Source organism: Protopterus annectens, chromosome 13.part0 (assembly GCF_019279795.1).
Source record: "Protopterus annectens isolate FY-2018-M chromosome 13.part0, PAN1.0, whole genome shotgun sequence".
Taxonomy (NCBI): Eukaryota; Metazoa; Chordata; order Ceratodontiformes; family Protopteridae; genus Protopterus; species Protopterus annectens.
Genome location: NC_056747.1, coordinates 1,256,214,197 through 1,256,233,091, shown reverse-complemented (window position 1 = coordinate 1,256,233,091; position 18,895 = coordinate 1,256,214,197). Strand labels below are relative to the sequence as shown.

At 43.6% G+C, this 18,895-nt stretch overlaps 1 protein-coding gene across 1 annotated transcript in view; it reads right to left on the bottom strand.

The window, feature by feature from the left end:
* The window catches only part of KPNB1 (karyopherin subunit beta 1), a 2,271,876-nt gene that overhangs the window by 2,211,329 nt on the left and 41,652 nt on the right, over positions 1-18,895 (bottom strand). The window contains exon 3 of the mRNA XM_044055271.1: positions 15,940-16,122. Coding sequence (XP_043911206.1) covers positions 15,940-16,122 — 183 coding nt within the window. The remainder of the gene's footprint in view (positions 1-15,939; positions 16,123-18,895) is intronic.

The window sequence follows — 18,895 nt, the reverse complement described above, 5'->3', positions numbered from 1 at the left end:
GTTCTTTTCTGGGTACCAGAAAGAAAAGTAAAAAAAAGTGCCCCCTTTGCTCTGCTGGAGCAGGCTGAACAGCCTTGATACCGAGAAAGTACTTGCTTTTGGGCCTCTGCCCACTGGTTTGGGGGAGGTCTGGCCATCAACCTAGGGTTGGGCAGCGAGTGGAAATATAATCTGTAACCCTGGGATAGTGTTAAAGACCCATCTGCCCTGGGTGATGTACTCTTGCATGCAGGACAAATCCCCCCCCCCCCCAAGGGTGCAAGTACTTGGGCAAAGCTTGGAAAAGTTAAGGATGTCATTGTGAGATTTTACCATAGGATGGCGGCTTACTACTCCCTGGGGAGCACTCCATTGATTAGATCTGTGCATACCCTACGACAAATCTTGGTCTGCTGCACCTGGGTTTGGACTGACTAGTTTTTAGAAGGCCAATGCCTACTGAATCTAGGTGGCTGTACTTTTAGGAAATCTAGCAGTTTGCATAGATTTAGCTCTTTCCTCCATTTTTGGAGCAAGACTTATGCTTTGCCAAACGGGCACTCTCAATTTAATGGTGCATCTAGTAATTTTGCTTTGACATGGTCTTGCAAGATTTGTTCCTTAAGCCAAGCATGGTTTCTAAGAATAGACCAAGAGAAGCAGCCCTGCAAGATGCTTCTAAGGCATCAAAACCACATTGCAAATTATGTTTTTCAACATGGTGAGCAGAATGCATTAATTTGTATATTCCGCACAATCAGGAATAATTTGTTTAATTAGCTCCATAATATGTTGCCGATATATGAAACTGGAAATGTAAAGCCTTGATGGCAAGAATAGCAGAGGTGTATACCTTCTTACCCCATCTGTCTAAAGCCCTAGAGTCCTCATCTGAAGGGGTAGGGCTTTTAGATGTTTTAGCCTAAATGACTTCAGGTCCCCAGACCCACAGTAGGATTTATTAGAAGAACTTGTGGGAGTCAGGTACTCTAGTACCAGTCAGGTTTCCTAGGAGCTAGAAGCAAAGTATCAGGGGTAAGGCTGGATTCCAAGAAGACCTCTACAATTTCCAGAACCAGGGGGATATAGCTAGTCCTGTGCTGAGGAAAGTTTAAAAATTTGAGTCTTTTTGGACCGAGTAGTCCTGGCATTCACAGCAGAAATGCTCCAAGGGTATATAGGGTTTCACCAAAAGAAAATTCAGACGTGCCCACCCTCAGTGTCAGACTTATGAACTGAAGAATCAGAAGTCAAATCAGTTTTGTCTTGGGGGGGGGGGGTCTGGCTTCCCCTAATTATATCTTCAGCCATTCTAAGCGTTTGGGGCATGTGGGCCTGAGAACGAGTGTTGGTTTCCTAGGTGTAGTGCAAACTCTGGGCCCAAAATTCAGTATTTCTGGTTTTGAAACTAAGTCCGTTCAATATGAAAATCTGAAGGCCTGAAAACACCCTCAGAAGCCAGTGCTTGCACAGCGGCTCTGGACCAATCCACGCTAGAGACATCTGCAGGTTCCATAATTTAAGCATCTCGTGGCATACTGGACTCCAAATTGGTCTCAGCAGAGGCCTGCGAATCTGCAGAAGTGGGCATCAGGGGCTGCAAAAGCACCTCCCAGAGTACCGGCAGAATGGTGACTAGCTTAACGGAAGCTTTTTCGGCAGTTTTGGACCTATCCCATCTTTATCCTTGTATTTTTCAAAACAGTAGTCAGATGGCTTAAAACCATTTCGGAATACGGAGAATGAGCGAGAGAATTTAGCGACAGATTACTAGTAGTTCGGGCATTTAACAAGGCACAAGACAGCGAGTAGCATAGTGGTCTGGGCCTAAACAGGTGACAGTAAAAATGAAAATCTCTGGTATTTGCTTTCCACAGGCAAGATAATGAACTTTGCCATCAGTTAGAGCAAGAAAAAAACAAAAGGATCCCTAAAGGGGTACTTGGCTTTAGAAAACCTTGGGTCTGAAACAATTTCAGGAGCCGGCCGACCAGCACTTGCAAAACTGCTTCGGACACTGCACGGCAAGAAAAGCTGATGCAATGGCGTCTGCTGCATGTCTTATACCCCTGACTACCTGATGTCATGGAAGCAGAGACAGCATCCACTGCAGAAATACCAAGACTCTGCTACTCAGACCAACTGAGGGCTACCTGCAAGCAGATCACCCAAATGTGATGACCAACAGTGAAACAAGATCTCAGGGTTCCTCTCCAGCCCAACACTAGTGTATTAAAAGGCAGTTATTCTTCCTTTGCAAAGGGGCTATAGACAGGGCTGCCCTGTCAGTTGGCAATTAAGCACTTAAGGACTTACTGCAGGGAATGAGTTTTGAGTACTCCCAGTGGATGTGGCTTGAACCTTTAAAACATTAAGTTATCACATTTTAACAAATACGCTCGTCAGATATAAATACAATTGTGTCTGCCATCATGTATGGTTAGAGACATCAATATTCTGACAACTTCTATGTAGCATGGTTTTGGAAAGGATGCAAATCTAAAGCAATATTTGACACCTAGAGGAGGAGGTGGTAACTGCAGAAACTTAAATGTTTAACTCAATACAGTGTGCTTCAACAGCCTTTCAGCAATTCCAGGGTGGTCTGTTACCACTGCTGGGTTTTTACACATGACTGGGCTATTCACAGAATCCTTTTTAAGACATCCCCCACAAAGATTTTTAAGACACCCTGGAAACTCCATGGGCTTAAAATGAAAACTTCAATCTTCCCATTAACTCAGTAGCACTCGTTCTTTAGGGAAACTAAACTTCCCGTTAAATAAACCCAGGCTCCTTCCTGCCATTTAGGACTAGCTGCATTAACCATTTGAGATGCTTTAAAAATGCATCTTAGGGAGACAAGGGAAAACATTTGTATGGTTTCATGCACATCTCAAGCTACAACTATAAGGACTTATTGCTGCAGTGAAGATGGATTCCTCTATTTTCTGACATCTCAAGTCCTCCATTGTACTTAGCTTAGGAAGACTGCAAAGTTACATTGTTTTGGTGCTGCTGCAACAGAACTGGTCTAACAATCCAACATGCCCCACAAACTTTTGGTCTGGCCATTCCAACTTGGGGTAAGTGTGCAAGCTTTTGTTTTCTTCTTTGCTGCACTGGGCCTTCACAGGTGCATTTTTACATTCCCTCCCATGGGCACTGAGCTGGTACCAAATATCTAGAAGGCTGGCATTCCACAAACTACACACTTGGCCCCCCTCTGGCCAATACAATAGAGTAAGCAGACTATTCCAGTATAACAGGGTGGATTGGGATTACACTGAACGGGTTATTTCAGCTACACAGTTAAGGCTTCTAAACAGCACAAGCAGAAAACTCAAAGTGGAAAAGGGATGATGAAAGGGGGAAGCTCAAGAAAGATGGATTTCTGATGCAGGCTTTTATGAATATATCATGCAGCTTACATTTTAAAGTAGCATTAAGTATTCTAAGAACTAATCCAATACAGGAATGGATCAGTGACACCCCACAATCAGGGACACCCCACAATCCAGAAACTGGCAAAGCAACCAAGGTATTGGGAGCAAATAAGAGGGAATACAGAATGGGAAGATGACACTTTGGACTATAGGTTAAAGATGGATATCAATCCCAGATAGGGAAGGCAAAGAAATAGAGTCCTAAACACATCAGCGCTAGTTGCCATCTAGAACAAAAGCTATTAAAGCATTAGTAGAGCATAGCTAATTTGTAATATTTACTTGAAGTGCAATGAGCTGCTGGACTTTAAGGATACCCTGAAGGATTCATTGCAGGATGCACTGTCAGGAGATGCTGGGTGGAATGGCCCGATAAGGGACATTTTTCTGAGCTATGAAACAATTGCAGAGACATGGTAACTGCCAAAAAAGCAACTACCAGAAAACTGAAATCAAAATCAAACCAGCTATACTGGACAGTGAATATAACAAAACTGGAAAGGAGATTTAGAAAAATGTAACTACATAAATGGGAATTGTGGCAATGCATACAGGGGAGGAATGTCTGAAAAGGTGCCAGGACTTAATGAGCAAAATGTTTGACTGAGAACTGGGTAGGCAAGTAATGTACGTTTGCAACTGGGAGTATGGTTTGATGTAAAATGCATGCAACTAGGATTGTGTCTCGATAGGCAATTCATTTTTGTAAATGAAAACCAATGTAGTAATGGTTTAAGATATTTTAAAGAGGCAGGAATTAAATTACATATTGCTTAGCTTATGACAGCAATGTGAGGTATGTTAATATAGCTAGATTACTTTTATGTAAATGTCACAGCCTGTCACGAATAAGTCAATAAAGGTGGCCTCCCCCCAAACAGAATGGAGCAGTTTAAGGTGTTTGCTATTCCAGTTAAGGTAAATTCTTGCCCAGTGAGAACTCTCCTTTTAAAATTTCACATGTGGAATGAAAGGGTATCAAGTGTTTGACCTTTTAGAAGTTGTCACATTAGGCTACTGCATTGACAATGGCCTCAAAAAGGAGAATCAGAAATTTTGAATACCTGCAGCAATTATACAACTAGATCTCCCTTTGCCAATCAACGAGACTGCCTGCAGGTATAAAAAAGGCAGGGAACCTCATTACAAAGCATCACTGCTCAGACTAAATGGAGAAACGGAACCATCTCCAATTAGTCAATGGGATAATAGGAACAAGGAACATGGACGACTACACAAGGGCCTTACTAGGGGAGGCTTGGCACCTTCACTTAATACACTTTTGAAAAGTGTTTACTCATATGGGGTTACTGGAAATTACCACTGCAATGAGTGCCAAACTTCCTGTACAGCTCAGACTAGCAGACCTATCATTCATACAAATTTTGACACTATCCTCATGTATGAAGTTTAGTCTGCACCATCATGAACTCCGTTTCTACACCATCTCTTGTTCTAAACTTGTGCTGACAGGATATACCAGTGTTCACTGTACTCATTTTTCTATGGGATGGATTCTGCAGCTTCATGAAATGGAAAGAAGCTAAAGGTTCACACCAGTTGGATTCTAGGACAGGCAGTTGACTGAAATTGCCTCGACCTGTTACGATTCCTTACTTTCAACTCTGCACCCTGAACTTACAGTGGAGAAAGTAGACTGTCAAAACCAGACCTGTAACAAGCTAATGCTAGGCATACTGGACTTTGTGCCTTACATTTCTACTTCACATTATATATCCAAGGACATCTTACAACCTTAAAATGTCTACAGCAAGATGCACCAGATTAGGTATGCATGAGAATGAGTTGACTGCATTTGCTAAATGAAGTCTTAATCATGTTCCACAGACATCTTTTATAGGTTTATAGGTTCATAGGTTCATACTAGGCTATCTGCCCTAGGGGCATTTATAAGCCTAGCCAGAGTGCGTTTGGCTTTCGCCACCTATTTTAAAATTTATTTCGCTATGCCCTTTTGATGTTAGTATACTGTGCCTCTGTCCAACAGAGACACAGAAGTGATACCCGGGGTAAACCTACGATCTCCCATCCACTCAAAATTCCTCTTGAAAAGTCAATGAGGGACTCTGCCTAACCCGGACTGGGATTTTATTAGAGTGAAGGGAGCCTCTGGGTTATGAATCTGTCCCTCCAGAATGTCCTATTTCAGTGCTGAGGTTCAAGTCTTGAGCGCGTAGCTCGATGGGATGTGGATTTTCTGAAGTGCAGCAGGTCCATTAATTCCGGGTTGGACGTGGCTTTATACGTCAGGCACAGATCGCCTCTGAGCAGGCGGTATGCCACTGAGTAGAGCTGGAGTTTCCTTAACAGAGCAGCATATGGCATCTGTTTAAGCCCTTTGATCCTCTTGGTGAGGTACTTTTGGGGTCTTTCCAGTTGCTGCAGGTGTCTGGTAAGGTATATCCCAAAAGGGGCATTGTACTCAATTATGCGCCTGATGAGGGATGAGTAATAAGGCACAATGACCTCCCCTGATCTAGATGTGAATCCCTTCATGATTAGGTGGGCTATATAAAATGTTTTTCTAACCACTTTGGCCACGTGGTTGTCAAATGAGAGATTGCTAGCAACTTGGGTCCCCAGGTCCCCAATTACTTCTGTACTTACTGGATTACCACCTCTGTGGTAATTTGTGGGCACTTTGTTTTTTGCCAAAGGGGATGACTATACACTTTTTGGCGTTTAGCTTGAGGCCATGACTCTGGCATCAGTTGTCTGTTTCTATGAGGCCCTTCTGGAGGATGCTTGTGTCGGCTGGAGTGTCTATTATGGCACCAAGTTTGCAGTCATCTGCTAACTTTGTTAGCCACAGTCCTTCAGTGTTGGCCTGTACCTCTGAGAAATATATACCGAACGAGAGGTCCCAGGACAGCCTTGTGGGACGCCACTTGTAACTGGTTTGGAGTCTGACATGGCTCCAGCAATTCTAGCCATGTGGGTTCTGTCCTTGAGCCAGTTTGCAACCCATCTAGTGACATAGGGGCTTATATTTAAGCAGGTGAGCTTATCTATAATGCCCGAGTGGGGTATTGTATCGAAGGCTTTTGCGAGGTCCAGGTAGGCTGTGTGGACCACCTTCCCCTCGTCAATGGCCTTGGTGACAGTTTCAAAGAAATCAACCAGTTAAGAGGCAGGATCTGCCCTTACAGCCTAACTGGGTAGGATCCAGTGTCTGTAGGTCCCCAATATCTATTTATGAGGATGATCCTTTCCATAGCTTTGCAGACCAAGCTAGTCAGGCTTATGGGGTGAGTTTCCAGGATCCGTTGAGGCACCACCTTAATGGAGAGGGACCACTGTTGCTGTACGCCACTCTGGGTGCATATCCTGTAGTAAGGCTGAGATTGAACAGTTTTATGTTCGGGTTTAGCTGCTCTTGGAGTTCATGTAGGACGCAGCTCAGGACACTGTCTGGTCCCATTGATGCTTTTTTTTTTGCTTTGGAGGGGGCAGCTCTTACCTGAGCATCTGAGATGTCAGGGGGGACAGCACTCTGCTGGGATAGGTATTTGCCCTTTTGGTGGGGAGGGGGGAGAAGTCTGTGCTGAACCTGTCAGCTAGGATGTTGGCAATGTCTGTGGGTTCGGTGCATTTTGTCATTCTGGACTAATTCTGAGCATATCTGGGAATTCCCACCCAGGTTCCTAACTAAAGAAAGCCTTGCGATTACGAAGCTGGCCTTAGATGATTTTATGAGTGCCCGTAGTCTTTTGCCAATACTGATCAGAGATGCCTTCCCTTTTTGGGATTTTGCTCCATCGTGTATTAGCTGCCTCCTTCTATTGTATAGTTTATGGCTGGGGTCCACCAGACAGGATGTCTGCCTTTGGAGGATTGGGACTTGGTTTTATTTGGGATTGCATGATCCATGCATTCCTGAAAGTGTTCATAGAACACGTTTATAAAGGATTCTGCGGTCTGGGCCGTATTTTCCACAGGCCCGGGGGCTTTGAAGGATTCCACCTCGGTTTTGAGAAGTGTCAAATTTGCATTAAAGAAGTTTTTCACTGTGGTTTTCAGGGTAGGGGGTGGAGTCAGGATGTGAATATCCAGCAAGATTAGTTTATGGTCTGATCTTAATGAGGTATACACTTCTGGTCTGGAGCATAGAGTCCCCATGTTGGTGATGATCAGGTCCAGTATGTTTTCCCCTCGTGGGAGTGGTAACGAGTTGCTCCATAGCATTTGAGTTTATAAATTCTAGGAACCTTTCGGCTAGGGTGCTGGAGCTAGAGTAATGCTCCCAGTCTATGTTTGGGTAGTTGAAGTCGCCCAATATAATGGTGTTTTGAGATACCTTCATATTTTCCACGTATTCTCACCATATGTCACTAAAATAGCTGCAATACCATCCTTGTAGAAAATGTACAGAGGAAAGAGTAAACCCAATAATTAAGTACTAAGCGCTTTCATCTCCTGTTAGAGATGAATACAACCTACTAAAAAAGAACTATTTAAATACATTGAGACATCATAATTCAACCTCATTACAATATCAAAGAAACCATGTCTTGGAATTTTAAATACACAAAACCACTGAAATTCAGACAAATTCAGTCTACTAAAATGATATAATGCAAATTCACCTACATATGTTTAAAATTTATAATTAATGTTAAATTATGTCACTTTCTACAAGGATGGTATTTCAGCATTTTTGTGACATGTGGTTTTTCTTTGGTGAGAATACTTACACTAATGAACACCACACTAAGGAACACCACACCATGTTTGAATATTGTTTTATGCAAGTGTTGCTAAATTTCACCAATATTGTTCAGATACACACAAGTGCAGACTGCGCACTGGTGGCTTGCCTTTAGCAACTGTACCCATCCAGGCATTCCTTATAAGGAATCAGGCACAAGCCAGTTGCTAGGGTTACATTTTCTATCATGCACATCACACTAACTGGTGTCCTCTTGATGCCTTTTCTACAACAGTCTAATTTTCCCTAAACATGCTCATTAGTTAACTGTTTAGAGGGCAAAGTTGCTTCCTTACCTCAAAAGTCCCATTAAGTAAATCATTCCTTCCATCTTTCCCTTCATCACATTCACAACCTTCATTGTCCAAACGCGACTTTCCCTCTGTTCCACTTTCCTCAATTAGTTTTCACCAGTTAGATCTGGTTTGTTGACTGTTCAGTTGGTGGCTCTACTCATTTCCGTTTTCTAGTAATCTCTAATATTAACATTACTGCAATACATGGATAGAGACCATATCCCAATAGAAATAGCCTGGGTGTTAAGTCCCCAAGACCTGGAAAGTACCCATATCCTTCATTTCTGCAGTTTCCTACAGCTCCAGAACAAGTCCCCATGTTCATCCTACCAACATTCCTTAACCCCACCCCTAGGAAATGTCATCTTAATGGTTATAATTCTTAGTTATGCACATATTTCCATGTGAATTCTAGAACATTAACTTTAGAGATGCATCTTCAAGGTGAAAAAGCTTTGTCCCATTCCCCATGTGCAAATTACTCTGCCACTGCCAGTTTTAGGTCTTGACCAGTTTTCCACTGTCTTGGAACCCTTCACCTTCCTTCTCCAATCTATTTCTTGGGCTAGCACTGGAAAACCTTTACCCAAATTCACTCGCTCCTCATTCCAAAATTCCCATTCTAGTACATAAATATGATTTCCTAGGGCCCCAGTTGGGGTTACCCTCTGCTCACTTTCCCCAATCCTTTTCCTCATTTTAGACTCCCTCAGATTCTAATCTCAACTTTTCCCTTGGTAGCTTCTAGCTTTGTTTCTCCTCACCTGCCTATAAAAAATTGTTTCAGTCTGTACTATGGCCCAAGTGCACTGCAGTTATACAAGTCAGCAGATGAACTGATTAAGCCTTCTTTCTAGTGGCAGACTCCACACTGCCTCTACCCATCCCACAAATTCTCTGCATAATTGCTTATTTTAGTTTCCCCATCTAGAAACAGGGTAACTGAACACCTGCAGTCTTGGGTCCATCTAGCTCCTTCCTTGCACTAATTGGATCTTTAGTATACGCTGCTTAATCCTTTCCATCTCAACGGGCATATTTCCCAGGTATTTATGCTAGCCACTCTACCCTTTCTTCCCTCACCAGTTACTTGTTTGGACTTCCCCCAAACTGTTGAGACCTTCCATACTTCCCAAATCCCTATGGGTCAAGCATCAGTTAAATGTCATTTGCATAGCATTGTTTTCCATATACATCTCCCCTCACCCTTGAGGTCATTAGTCTAGCAATGGCTCAGAGGGCAGAAACTGGACAAGGGCATCTTTTCTAGTTCCCATTACTCGCCCTTGCTTTTGCCAGTGCTTAAGTACTGACTATTCCTACCCATTCCTCCAGGAATTCTAAGCTCAAAGTCCTGCCTTAACCTATCAAATTCCTTTATTGGAGAGCAAGGTTATCTGCTACTCTTAACTCCATACAAATCCCATTCAATCCAAACTTACCATTTGTTTACACTTTCCCTGATCGGTCAGAATTGATGTGCAACTGGTTTAAGACATGGATGAGAAGTCACAGGTCTTTGGCGAGTCTTCCCCACTGTTTCCATTTAGTACCACTCAGTTTCACAAACTCAGAGCTCTACTGGTAAGCAGTCACTACAGGATGTCCTCCATACAGTATTAGGTTAATCTTATGGTAGTTTCTTTCCATCCCCTTAAATCTTCCAAATGCCATTTTGACATGGCATTACTTTTCCCTCAATCATGACCCATTTGGCTGCTAGTGAGGAACTCCATATCTTTCCTCAACTCTGGCAATACACTAAAGAGGACCACAATGTAGGGGTCCATTAAATACTTTACCTTTCATACTAATCTTTTCCATTAGAATCTCAATCTTTACTCCTACCATGTTTTCCACTGGTTGTTCCACTTCATTTACCTCTTCCAATCCAATAACTTCACATTTTTAGAACTTTCCAAGGTTAACCTTCCCCTTCTAACTTAATTCACTATTTTGGAAGTCCTATCCTATAGCATATCCCACCCATGAGCTACATGCAATGAGATTTCCCAGATCAAAACTCTATGCAGCACTGTGCACACTGCCCATTTAATCCATTTCCTTAACAGAGGGGGCTTTCAGATCCCCGTATTGCTAGTCGTGCACCTCTGCATTCTTTCATTCAATTTCCTCCTGCAACCCATGCAACTTCAATCCCCTACTCCCTTTCTCTAATTTCCTAGAAATTTCATATGCCCTGTCTGCTCACGTACTGCATCTTTTACCTTAGATTTCTTACTGTAATTTTCAATGCTGCCTCAACTTGTGCTACCTTTGCCAGACACCACCACTACATTTACCCCGACCAGTGTCACCTACTCAGTTTACCTGCCTATTCACTTCTCTATTCTCCATTTCTGGGGAGCTGGGTAATGCCTTCTTGCACTGTTTGCAATCCTCTAGCCTTCCACAAGCAAGGCTTTTACAGTAAAGTCTTACCCCAGGTTATTTCAGTGTCCTCTCCTATTCTTACCCCAGGAGAAGGTTTCTATACTGCTAGATCTCCCATCCTCAGATTTCCTTTTTACTTATCTACCTTTAAAACACTGTACAAAAACAGAAAAGGTCTAAAGGAGTAGCAAATGGATCATGTTCAATGCAGCTGCTCGCCATACTCCTTGCCCCCCCACTATATTCAGTGTACTACCACTCAACACTAGCTTCTGACCTAATCTGCAAATTTGACAAGTTTTCCCAGGGTACTCCATTTTTGCCTAGTATACTGTTCACAACTACTAGCATTTCCTAATATTGGACAGACTGAAGTACAGTTGTGTACATTTAACATAAATGTAGATGTTGGTGTATTCACTGTTGCAGTCACCACATTTGGATCTGCCTGCAGGTAGCCCGCAGTCAGCATGAATACTAAAATCTTGGATTCCTGAGTCGGATGCTCTCTTCCATGACAGGTTGCCAAGGGTATAAAACATGCAGCTGATGCCATTAGAGTTTCTTGCCCCAGATGTCATGTGCCCCACAATGGGAAGCTATTACATGTTATGCTACACCATCAAAAAGCAAGTACAGCAGAAAACTTGCACACCAAACAGGAAGGAAAGGTAGAGCCAAGAGAAGTCAGGATGCTGGAGGGAGGGTAACCAGGACAATGAATACACTAACATCTACATTTATGATAAGGGTACACAACTGTACTATGCTTGTGTTTCACTGTTGCAATCACATTTGGGTTGATTCCCAAAGTTAAGGGAGGAAGTTGGAGCTTAATGGCCAGCTATTAAGCCCTGCAAGACTACAATGGCAAAACCAGCTCTGGATTTAGAAGAAAATAGGCATGTAGTAATGCTTGAAGGTATGTACAGAGCTCCAGGTAGCAGCTTCTAGGATGTCCCTGGTAGGGACTCCACTGAGAAATGCTGTAGAGGTAGCTGCAGCTCTGGTGGAGTGTGATCTTAACCCCTGTGGGGTAGGTTTTCCATGGTGCTTGTAGCAGAAATTAATGCAATGGGCTATCCATTTAAAAATGGTTTGCTTTGAAATGGACTTAATCTGAACGGCTGCTAGTTGGCTTTGCTGCAGGGGCAGAGAGTGAGAGGGTTAGTCTTGTCCAAATAAAAATCCAAGTTGTCTTTTGCATGTCCTAAGAGTGCAGTATTCATTCTTGGTTTTGTGGATTAGGGAAAAAAGTAGGCAACTGAATGGACTGATTTAGGGCCACACTACACACCACCTTAGGCATAAAGGATTGGTCCTGAGGGGAAACCCTGTCTGCATGGATGATACAGGGCTCCGCCATGAGGGCCTGTAATTCACTCTTCCTGCTCAAGTGATGGCTAGGAGAGACTTTTCCAAGAAAGGAATTTAAACTGCAGTTGCAGCTGGCTCAAAGGGAGGGAGAGATTGTGCTTTTGCAATACAAAGTTAAGGTCCCAGGCTGGAGTAAGGGCTCTTAAATTTTTGGCCCCTCTAAGGAATTGCTTTAGCAGGGGTTGAGAGGGGTGGCTCAGTATTATGCCATTTCAGTACGAGGCATGAATTTTGACTAGGATAGGCCCTTAAGGAGCAAGTCTGTTAAGTACTGAATATGAAAAGCTGGGCACAGTTGTGCCCATCCCCCGAGTCTGGCTCCAGGAACAGTATCTTTCCACTTTTCAGCATAGGATTTTCTGGTACTAGGCCTTGCCTCCAGAAAATCTAGCACCTGTTAGTCAGAGATGCTACTGGAAAGCACAAGGAATTAGCCAGGCTGCAAAGTACAGGGTTTGAAGCCAAGGGTGCAGAATCTGGCCTGCCTGCTGGGACAGCTTCCTTCAAGTCTAAGGTTGCCAACCAGGCATTTTTGCCTAGCACAGGAAGCAGTTGAAGCGTTAGCATTTTGAATTTTGGGATTACCAGAAAGGTGTTTAGAATAGAGAGGTCCAGGATAGGACTCCAGGAGCTGTCTTTTCTGGGTACCAGGAAAGTGAAACAAAAACCTTGTCCCCTTTGTTCTGGTGAGACAGGTTGAATAGCCCTGATACTTAAGTGCGAGAAACTGCTGTTGGGCCTCTGCCCACTAATTTGGGGGTAGGTCTTACCATTTGGTGTTGGTAGGGTGTGGAAATGAAATCTGTATCCTTGGGAAAATATATTCAAAACCCCACTGTCCAGAGTTCAGTTTTTTGCATGCGGGGCAAGCTTTCCCCCAGGGAGCTTGCAGTTGGAGGGCTTGGAAGGGTCAAGTCAGTGCCAATTTTCCATAGGGGTGGCTTACTACTCCCTGCTTTGGAAGTGGGAGCCCCCCCCCCCCCCACCACTGCTTAGGCCTCTGTGTAGCCTGAGACTGTAACCTAGGTGGGTCTGCTGTTCCTGTGTTTGGACTGAAGGCCTGGAAGTGACTGGAAAAGACCAATTCTTTGAAGGCAAATGCCTACTAAATCTGGGAGACCATGCTTATAGGAAATGTTTAAACACTTTGCATAGATTTAGCTTTCCTCCATCCTTCTGAGGACTTCTACTTTGTTGCCAAACAGGCGGTCTTGGTTTAAGGGAGCATCCAGTAATTTAGCTTTAACATGATCTAGCAAGTTTTGCTCCTTAAGCCAAGCATACCTTTTAAGTACAAACCCAATGACAGCAGCCCTGCAAGATGCTTCTAAAGAGTCAAAACCACATTGCAAAGTATGTTTACAGACTTGTTCTGCAGAATGCATTAAATCCTGCAATTGTGTTCAGCAGAGTCAGGTATAATCTTTGTTTAATCAGTCCTATAATATGCTGCTGGCACTAACATATGAAACTGGCAATTTAAAGCCCCAACAGCCAAAATAGCAGAAGTGTATACCTTCGTACCCCATCTGTCCAAGGCTCTAGAATCAGAAGGGGTAGGATTTTTGGCAACAGTAGCCTTAATGCCTTTTGGTCCTTGGGAAATGGTCTCTGGATCCACAGTAGGATTCTTGAAGAGGAACTTGAGTCAGGTACTCTTAATACCAGTCAGGTTTTCTGGGAGCTGGAGGTAGTGTCTGGGTAAAGGCTAGATTCCAAGAAAGCATCTACAATGTCCAGAACAGGAGGGATAGCTAAAGGATTGTGTTGAGGAAGGAGTAAGAATTTCCTAAGTCTATTTGCAGTCAGTAATCCTGGCTTTCCAATAAGGAAATGCTCCAAGAGTGTGCAAGGTTTCACCAAAAGAAAATTCTGGAGGGGAAGCAGAGGGAATAGAATCCTCTGAATCAGAATCCTCAAGTATATAAAGGGCAAATCCTGGTAATCAGAAGGAAAAGAAATCAGATTCCTGATCAGAAGGAAAATCAGTTCTAGGTCTTAGTGGGGAAGGCTGGCTTCCCCCAATTAAGGTAATAAGGTATTCAGCCATTCTGAGCATTTGTTTTTAGGCATATGGGCCTGGGCATGCACTTTGGATATCTGTTTTCTAGGTGTGGTGTGTTTTAGGCCTTGAAGATGGCTTTGCTTTAAAATGCATGTCTGTAGGCCTGAATACACCCTCAGAAGACTGCCTGCACAGCAGCACAGCAGCCCAAGACCCATCCAAGGTAGAGACATGTGCAGGTTCCATAGGTCTAAGCAGCATCTCGCAGTGTACCAGACTCCAAATGGGTCTCAGAGGCCTGCGAATCTGAGGTAGCTGCTATCAGGGGCTGTGAAAGTGCCTCACTGAGTACCAGCAGACTGGCAACTAGCTTAACGGAAGCATAGTCAGCAGTTTTGGACCTATGCGGTCTTTATCCTTACTTTTGGAAGATAAGTTGTCTGATGGCTTAAAGCCATTTTGGAGTACGGATACAGAGTACCAAAATAATCTGCTGCAAAGATGGCCCGAATAGTTCGGGAGTTGAACAAAGCACAAAACAGACAGCGAGGGATACTGTGGTCTGGGCCTAAACAGGGAATGCAGTAAGAATGAAAATCTGAGGTTTTTGCTTTCCACAGGCAAGACAATTGTTATTTTACTGACACTGGTTGGATCAAGAAAATAAAGATCCCCAACAGGGTACTTATCATTTTGAAGACTTTGGTTCTGAAACTTGAAAGCTGAAGTTGAGTCAATCGACAGGCACTTGTGAACTGCTTCAGGCAAGGCAAGAAAGACTGATGTAATGGCATCGGCTGCATGTTTTATACCACTGATGACCTGAAGTAAAGCAAGAGACCACATCCAATGCAGGAATCCAAGACTCTGGTATTCAGGCTGGCTGAGGGCTACCTTGCAGGCAGATAACCCAAATGTGATTACTGCAACAGTGAAACACTAACATCTTAATGCTACCTTGTTAAATCAAGTTTAGTTTCATCTTTAGGGGAACTGCTCTGGTGTTCACCCTAAAGTTCATTATTTTATCTTTAGTTTCTATGGCATGTGCCTCACTGTAGTTTTCATCCAGTGCAAGCAGGTTTGCTGCCCCTCATTTAAACTTAAGAGTTAAACATACCACTCCTTTCAAGTTTGTGCACTTTAATCTACATTCAGTGCACGCTTCTTCTCTTATCACAAACTTAAGATTAGTGCTTTTACTTTAGGTTACTCAAAGCATGGTATAATTCAGCTACAATTACTTATACCCATGATGCTTGAAAGGACCATTACCAATTAATCTTGCACCGACTCCACTTTACTATGCTTCTTGCTATGGCTTTAAATGTTAGGACTGGAATGAAATAGAATCTTTAACCAGGTGTGTAGTATTGTCACCCATTCCAAACTTCTCTGTACCCTTGTTAGTGTCGTCAGATTACTCCTTTCCCTTTGTTACGAGTCCCTTCATACTCCAGTCTGTGTGCAAATGCCTATTCTCCCTGGTGTCCTTACCAGTATGCCATAGCTCAGGCCACTCTTGCCTTCTCATGACCATCCCTCTTTTGGAAGCAGAGGCAGTCGTAGGATAAAAGCAAGACAATTTATGCCTATGATTGTTACACCAAATGTATGGTAACATACCAAGCTAGTAAATTCAACTAAGCCACATGCTCCAATTTAAAATCTTTTAGTAGAAAAGCCAGTTCAAACAAATTGAAACTTACTTACATAAGTTTTTATTTCTCCTCGAGCAGAAACATCTATTGCCAGCCACCGTTGCTGATATTGCGCCTTTACATCAAGATCCTTGGACGTTAGAGAATTCTTTATCTGTAATCCAGCTGCAATTCTAGCAACCTGACTGTTGTCCTTGTTTGCCAAGATCCTGGACAACTCCACCAAAAAGGCAGGCTAAAAAATAAAGTTATATTAGTTTATTGCAGAATTTAAAGTCTTCGTGCAAAAATACCCAAACAGTTAACTACAACTACCAGAAAAAGGTAGGCTAGTCCCAAAACTAAACATGTCCAACTCTGTAAGTTTACATTCCTGGACCTTGGTCAGTGTTTTCACCAGCAGTAATGCAAAGCTATGCAGTTAGTAACACCCCCTCTAAAACAGGATGGATACTTAACCTTATGGTGAAGCTGCCATGTACTAAATATTCAGAGTTAGTATTTGACAGTTAAGTTGCTTTGAGTGGGGAAAAATAAGAAGTTATGTACCTACCATAAAGTTCCATGTTGGTTGTCTTCTCGCCTTCTTTCTTGCTGGATGGGTTCAGAGCCGATCCTCTGCTCAGACTCTGCCTATACTATAGCTTGAGAGCTATTTTTTTACCGGCTCGAGGCAGCCCTATATCCCACAATACCATGCGCTAACTGCCCAGATCTATATATGGCAATAGTAATAGTAGTCATGGCTAGGGGGCAGGAGGGAGGGACGCAAGAAAGAAGGCGAGAAGACCACTAACATGGAACGTTATGGTAGGTACATAACTTCTTAATGTTAAGTTGTCATTCTCGCCTTCATTCTTGCTGGATGGGACAGCGTCCCTAGCACCTTGGTCCTGGGTGGCTCAACTGAACAGACTCCCAAGTACAGTGGAACCAAAGTAAGGTCTATTTCTGGAGGCTATATCCAGTTTGTAATGGGCAATAAAAGGTATGTTGAGAAGCCCAAGTAGCTGCTGCACAAATGGCATCTAAAGGTAACCTTGCATGAAAAGCTGTTTAAGTAGACAGCGCCCTGGTTAAATGAGCCTTAGGTTTTGAAGGAAGTTGTTTATGTCTCAACTCGTAGACAAAGGTAATGATGAAAGCTAACCATCTGGAAAGGGTTAGCTTTGAAACTGAAGTCCTTTCCTCCCGTCAGCATAAGAAAGGAAGAGCTGTTCTGACTTCCTGAATTGTTTTGTTCCGTCTAGATACCGCAATTGGCGATGAACATCCAAGGAATGTAGTTTCTGTTCAGCCCGGTTTGAATTTGGGAAGAAAACCGGCAAGTGAACAGTGTGATTCAGATTTGATTCAGAAGAAACTTTAGGTAGAAAGGAAGGGTTTGTTCAGAGAGCTTCTCCGTCTTTATGAAAGACCAAATAAGGGGAAGGGGTAGACAAGGCTTGAAGCTCCGACACTCTGCCGGCAGACATGGCCACCAAAAACAGTCTTCCAAGAGGAGCTTGAGGGAACAAGAAGCTGCAGGCTCAAAGGGAGGAAGAATTAGTGAACACAACACTAAATTCAGGTCCCATTGTGGAGGAGGATCCTTAATGGGAGGTAGAGTAAGAAAATGCCCTTGAGGAAAGGTTTACAGAGTTTATGGGACATAATACTGGTTTCTGAAAGTCCTACATGGAAATTGGCAATGGCCGCTAGTTGAACTCTGATGGTGGCTGCCGATGAACCTGCATGAAAAAGCTCTGCCAGAAAATCAAGAACTTTGTGAATTGGAACATTAAAAGGGTCTAAGGACCTAGCTTGTGCCCAGAAAGAAAAACGCTTCCATTTGCTCGCATAAGTCTTCCTGGTGTTAGACTTATGGGAGGCAAGAATAATGTCACGGACAGGAAGAGAAATTAAGGGAAGCCTGGCTATGGCTGGAAGTGGAGCAACCAAGGTGTGAGGTTGAGGGACTGAAGAGACTGGTGCAGCTTGCCCGTCAGATGGGTCAAAAGATCTGGAAATGGTTGCAGATGCCAGGGCTGTTCCAGAAGGCATCGGTGCAGGAACGGAAACCATACTTGGAGGCCAGTAAGGAGCAAGAGGATCATTTTGGATCTCAAAGCAGTTGCTTTCTGAATTAACTTTGGGATCAATGGAAAAGGGGGAAAGCGTATAGAAGACCCAGAGGCCAATCGTGGACTAGAGCATCTCTGGGGGGGGGGGGGCCTGGTAGGGGGAAGAGTGAAAAAGTCGAGGCACTTGCTGTTTTGAGGTGTTGCAAAAAGGTGGGAGCAAGGCTGACCCCACTTCTGGAAAATTCTCTGCTACCACTTGATTCAGAGACCACTCGTGAGGCATGAGAATTGTTCTGCTCAATCTGTCCGCTATTACGTTGGATCTCCCGGGGATGTGCGTTGCCATCAGAAACAGTTGGAGATCACCCACTGCCAAAGTAGAGTGCTTCTCGACATAGGGGGTAGGACTTTGTTCCGCCCTGCTTTGTTCCACCCTGCTTATGTACCACATTACGGACATATTGTCTGAACTGCTATAGTGCCCGTGGGAAGAGAGTCCTGAAGGGCTCGCAACGATAAAAGCACTGCTCTCATCTCTAGGACATTGTTGCCATGTGCCCTGGACAGTCCTGCCCTGATAATGCCCCCCCACCTGATCAGGGAGGCATCTGTTGTCACCGTGGCAACTGGAGGGAGAAGAACCAAGGGTCTGCCCTGAAGTTGAGGGGTGACTATCCACCAGGCAAGCAGTTTCTTGCAAGTCGGGGTTATCAAGATGTTGTGAGTCATAGGAAGTTGTTGGTAGGACCACTGAGAAAAGCATCCACTGAAGAATTCTCATGTGGAAGTGGGCTAAGGGAAGGGGAAATAGCCGCTGCCATGAGGCCCAATGTTTTCAGTACTAACTTGACCTTTGTTGGACTGAATCAGGTGGTGGACATTCTGCCGTATATCTATCACTCTGAGGTGTTAAAGTTGCAGACATTTCTGTGGTGTTTAACACGG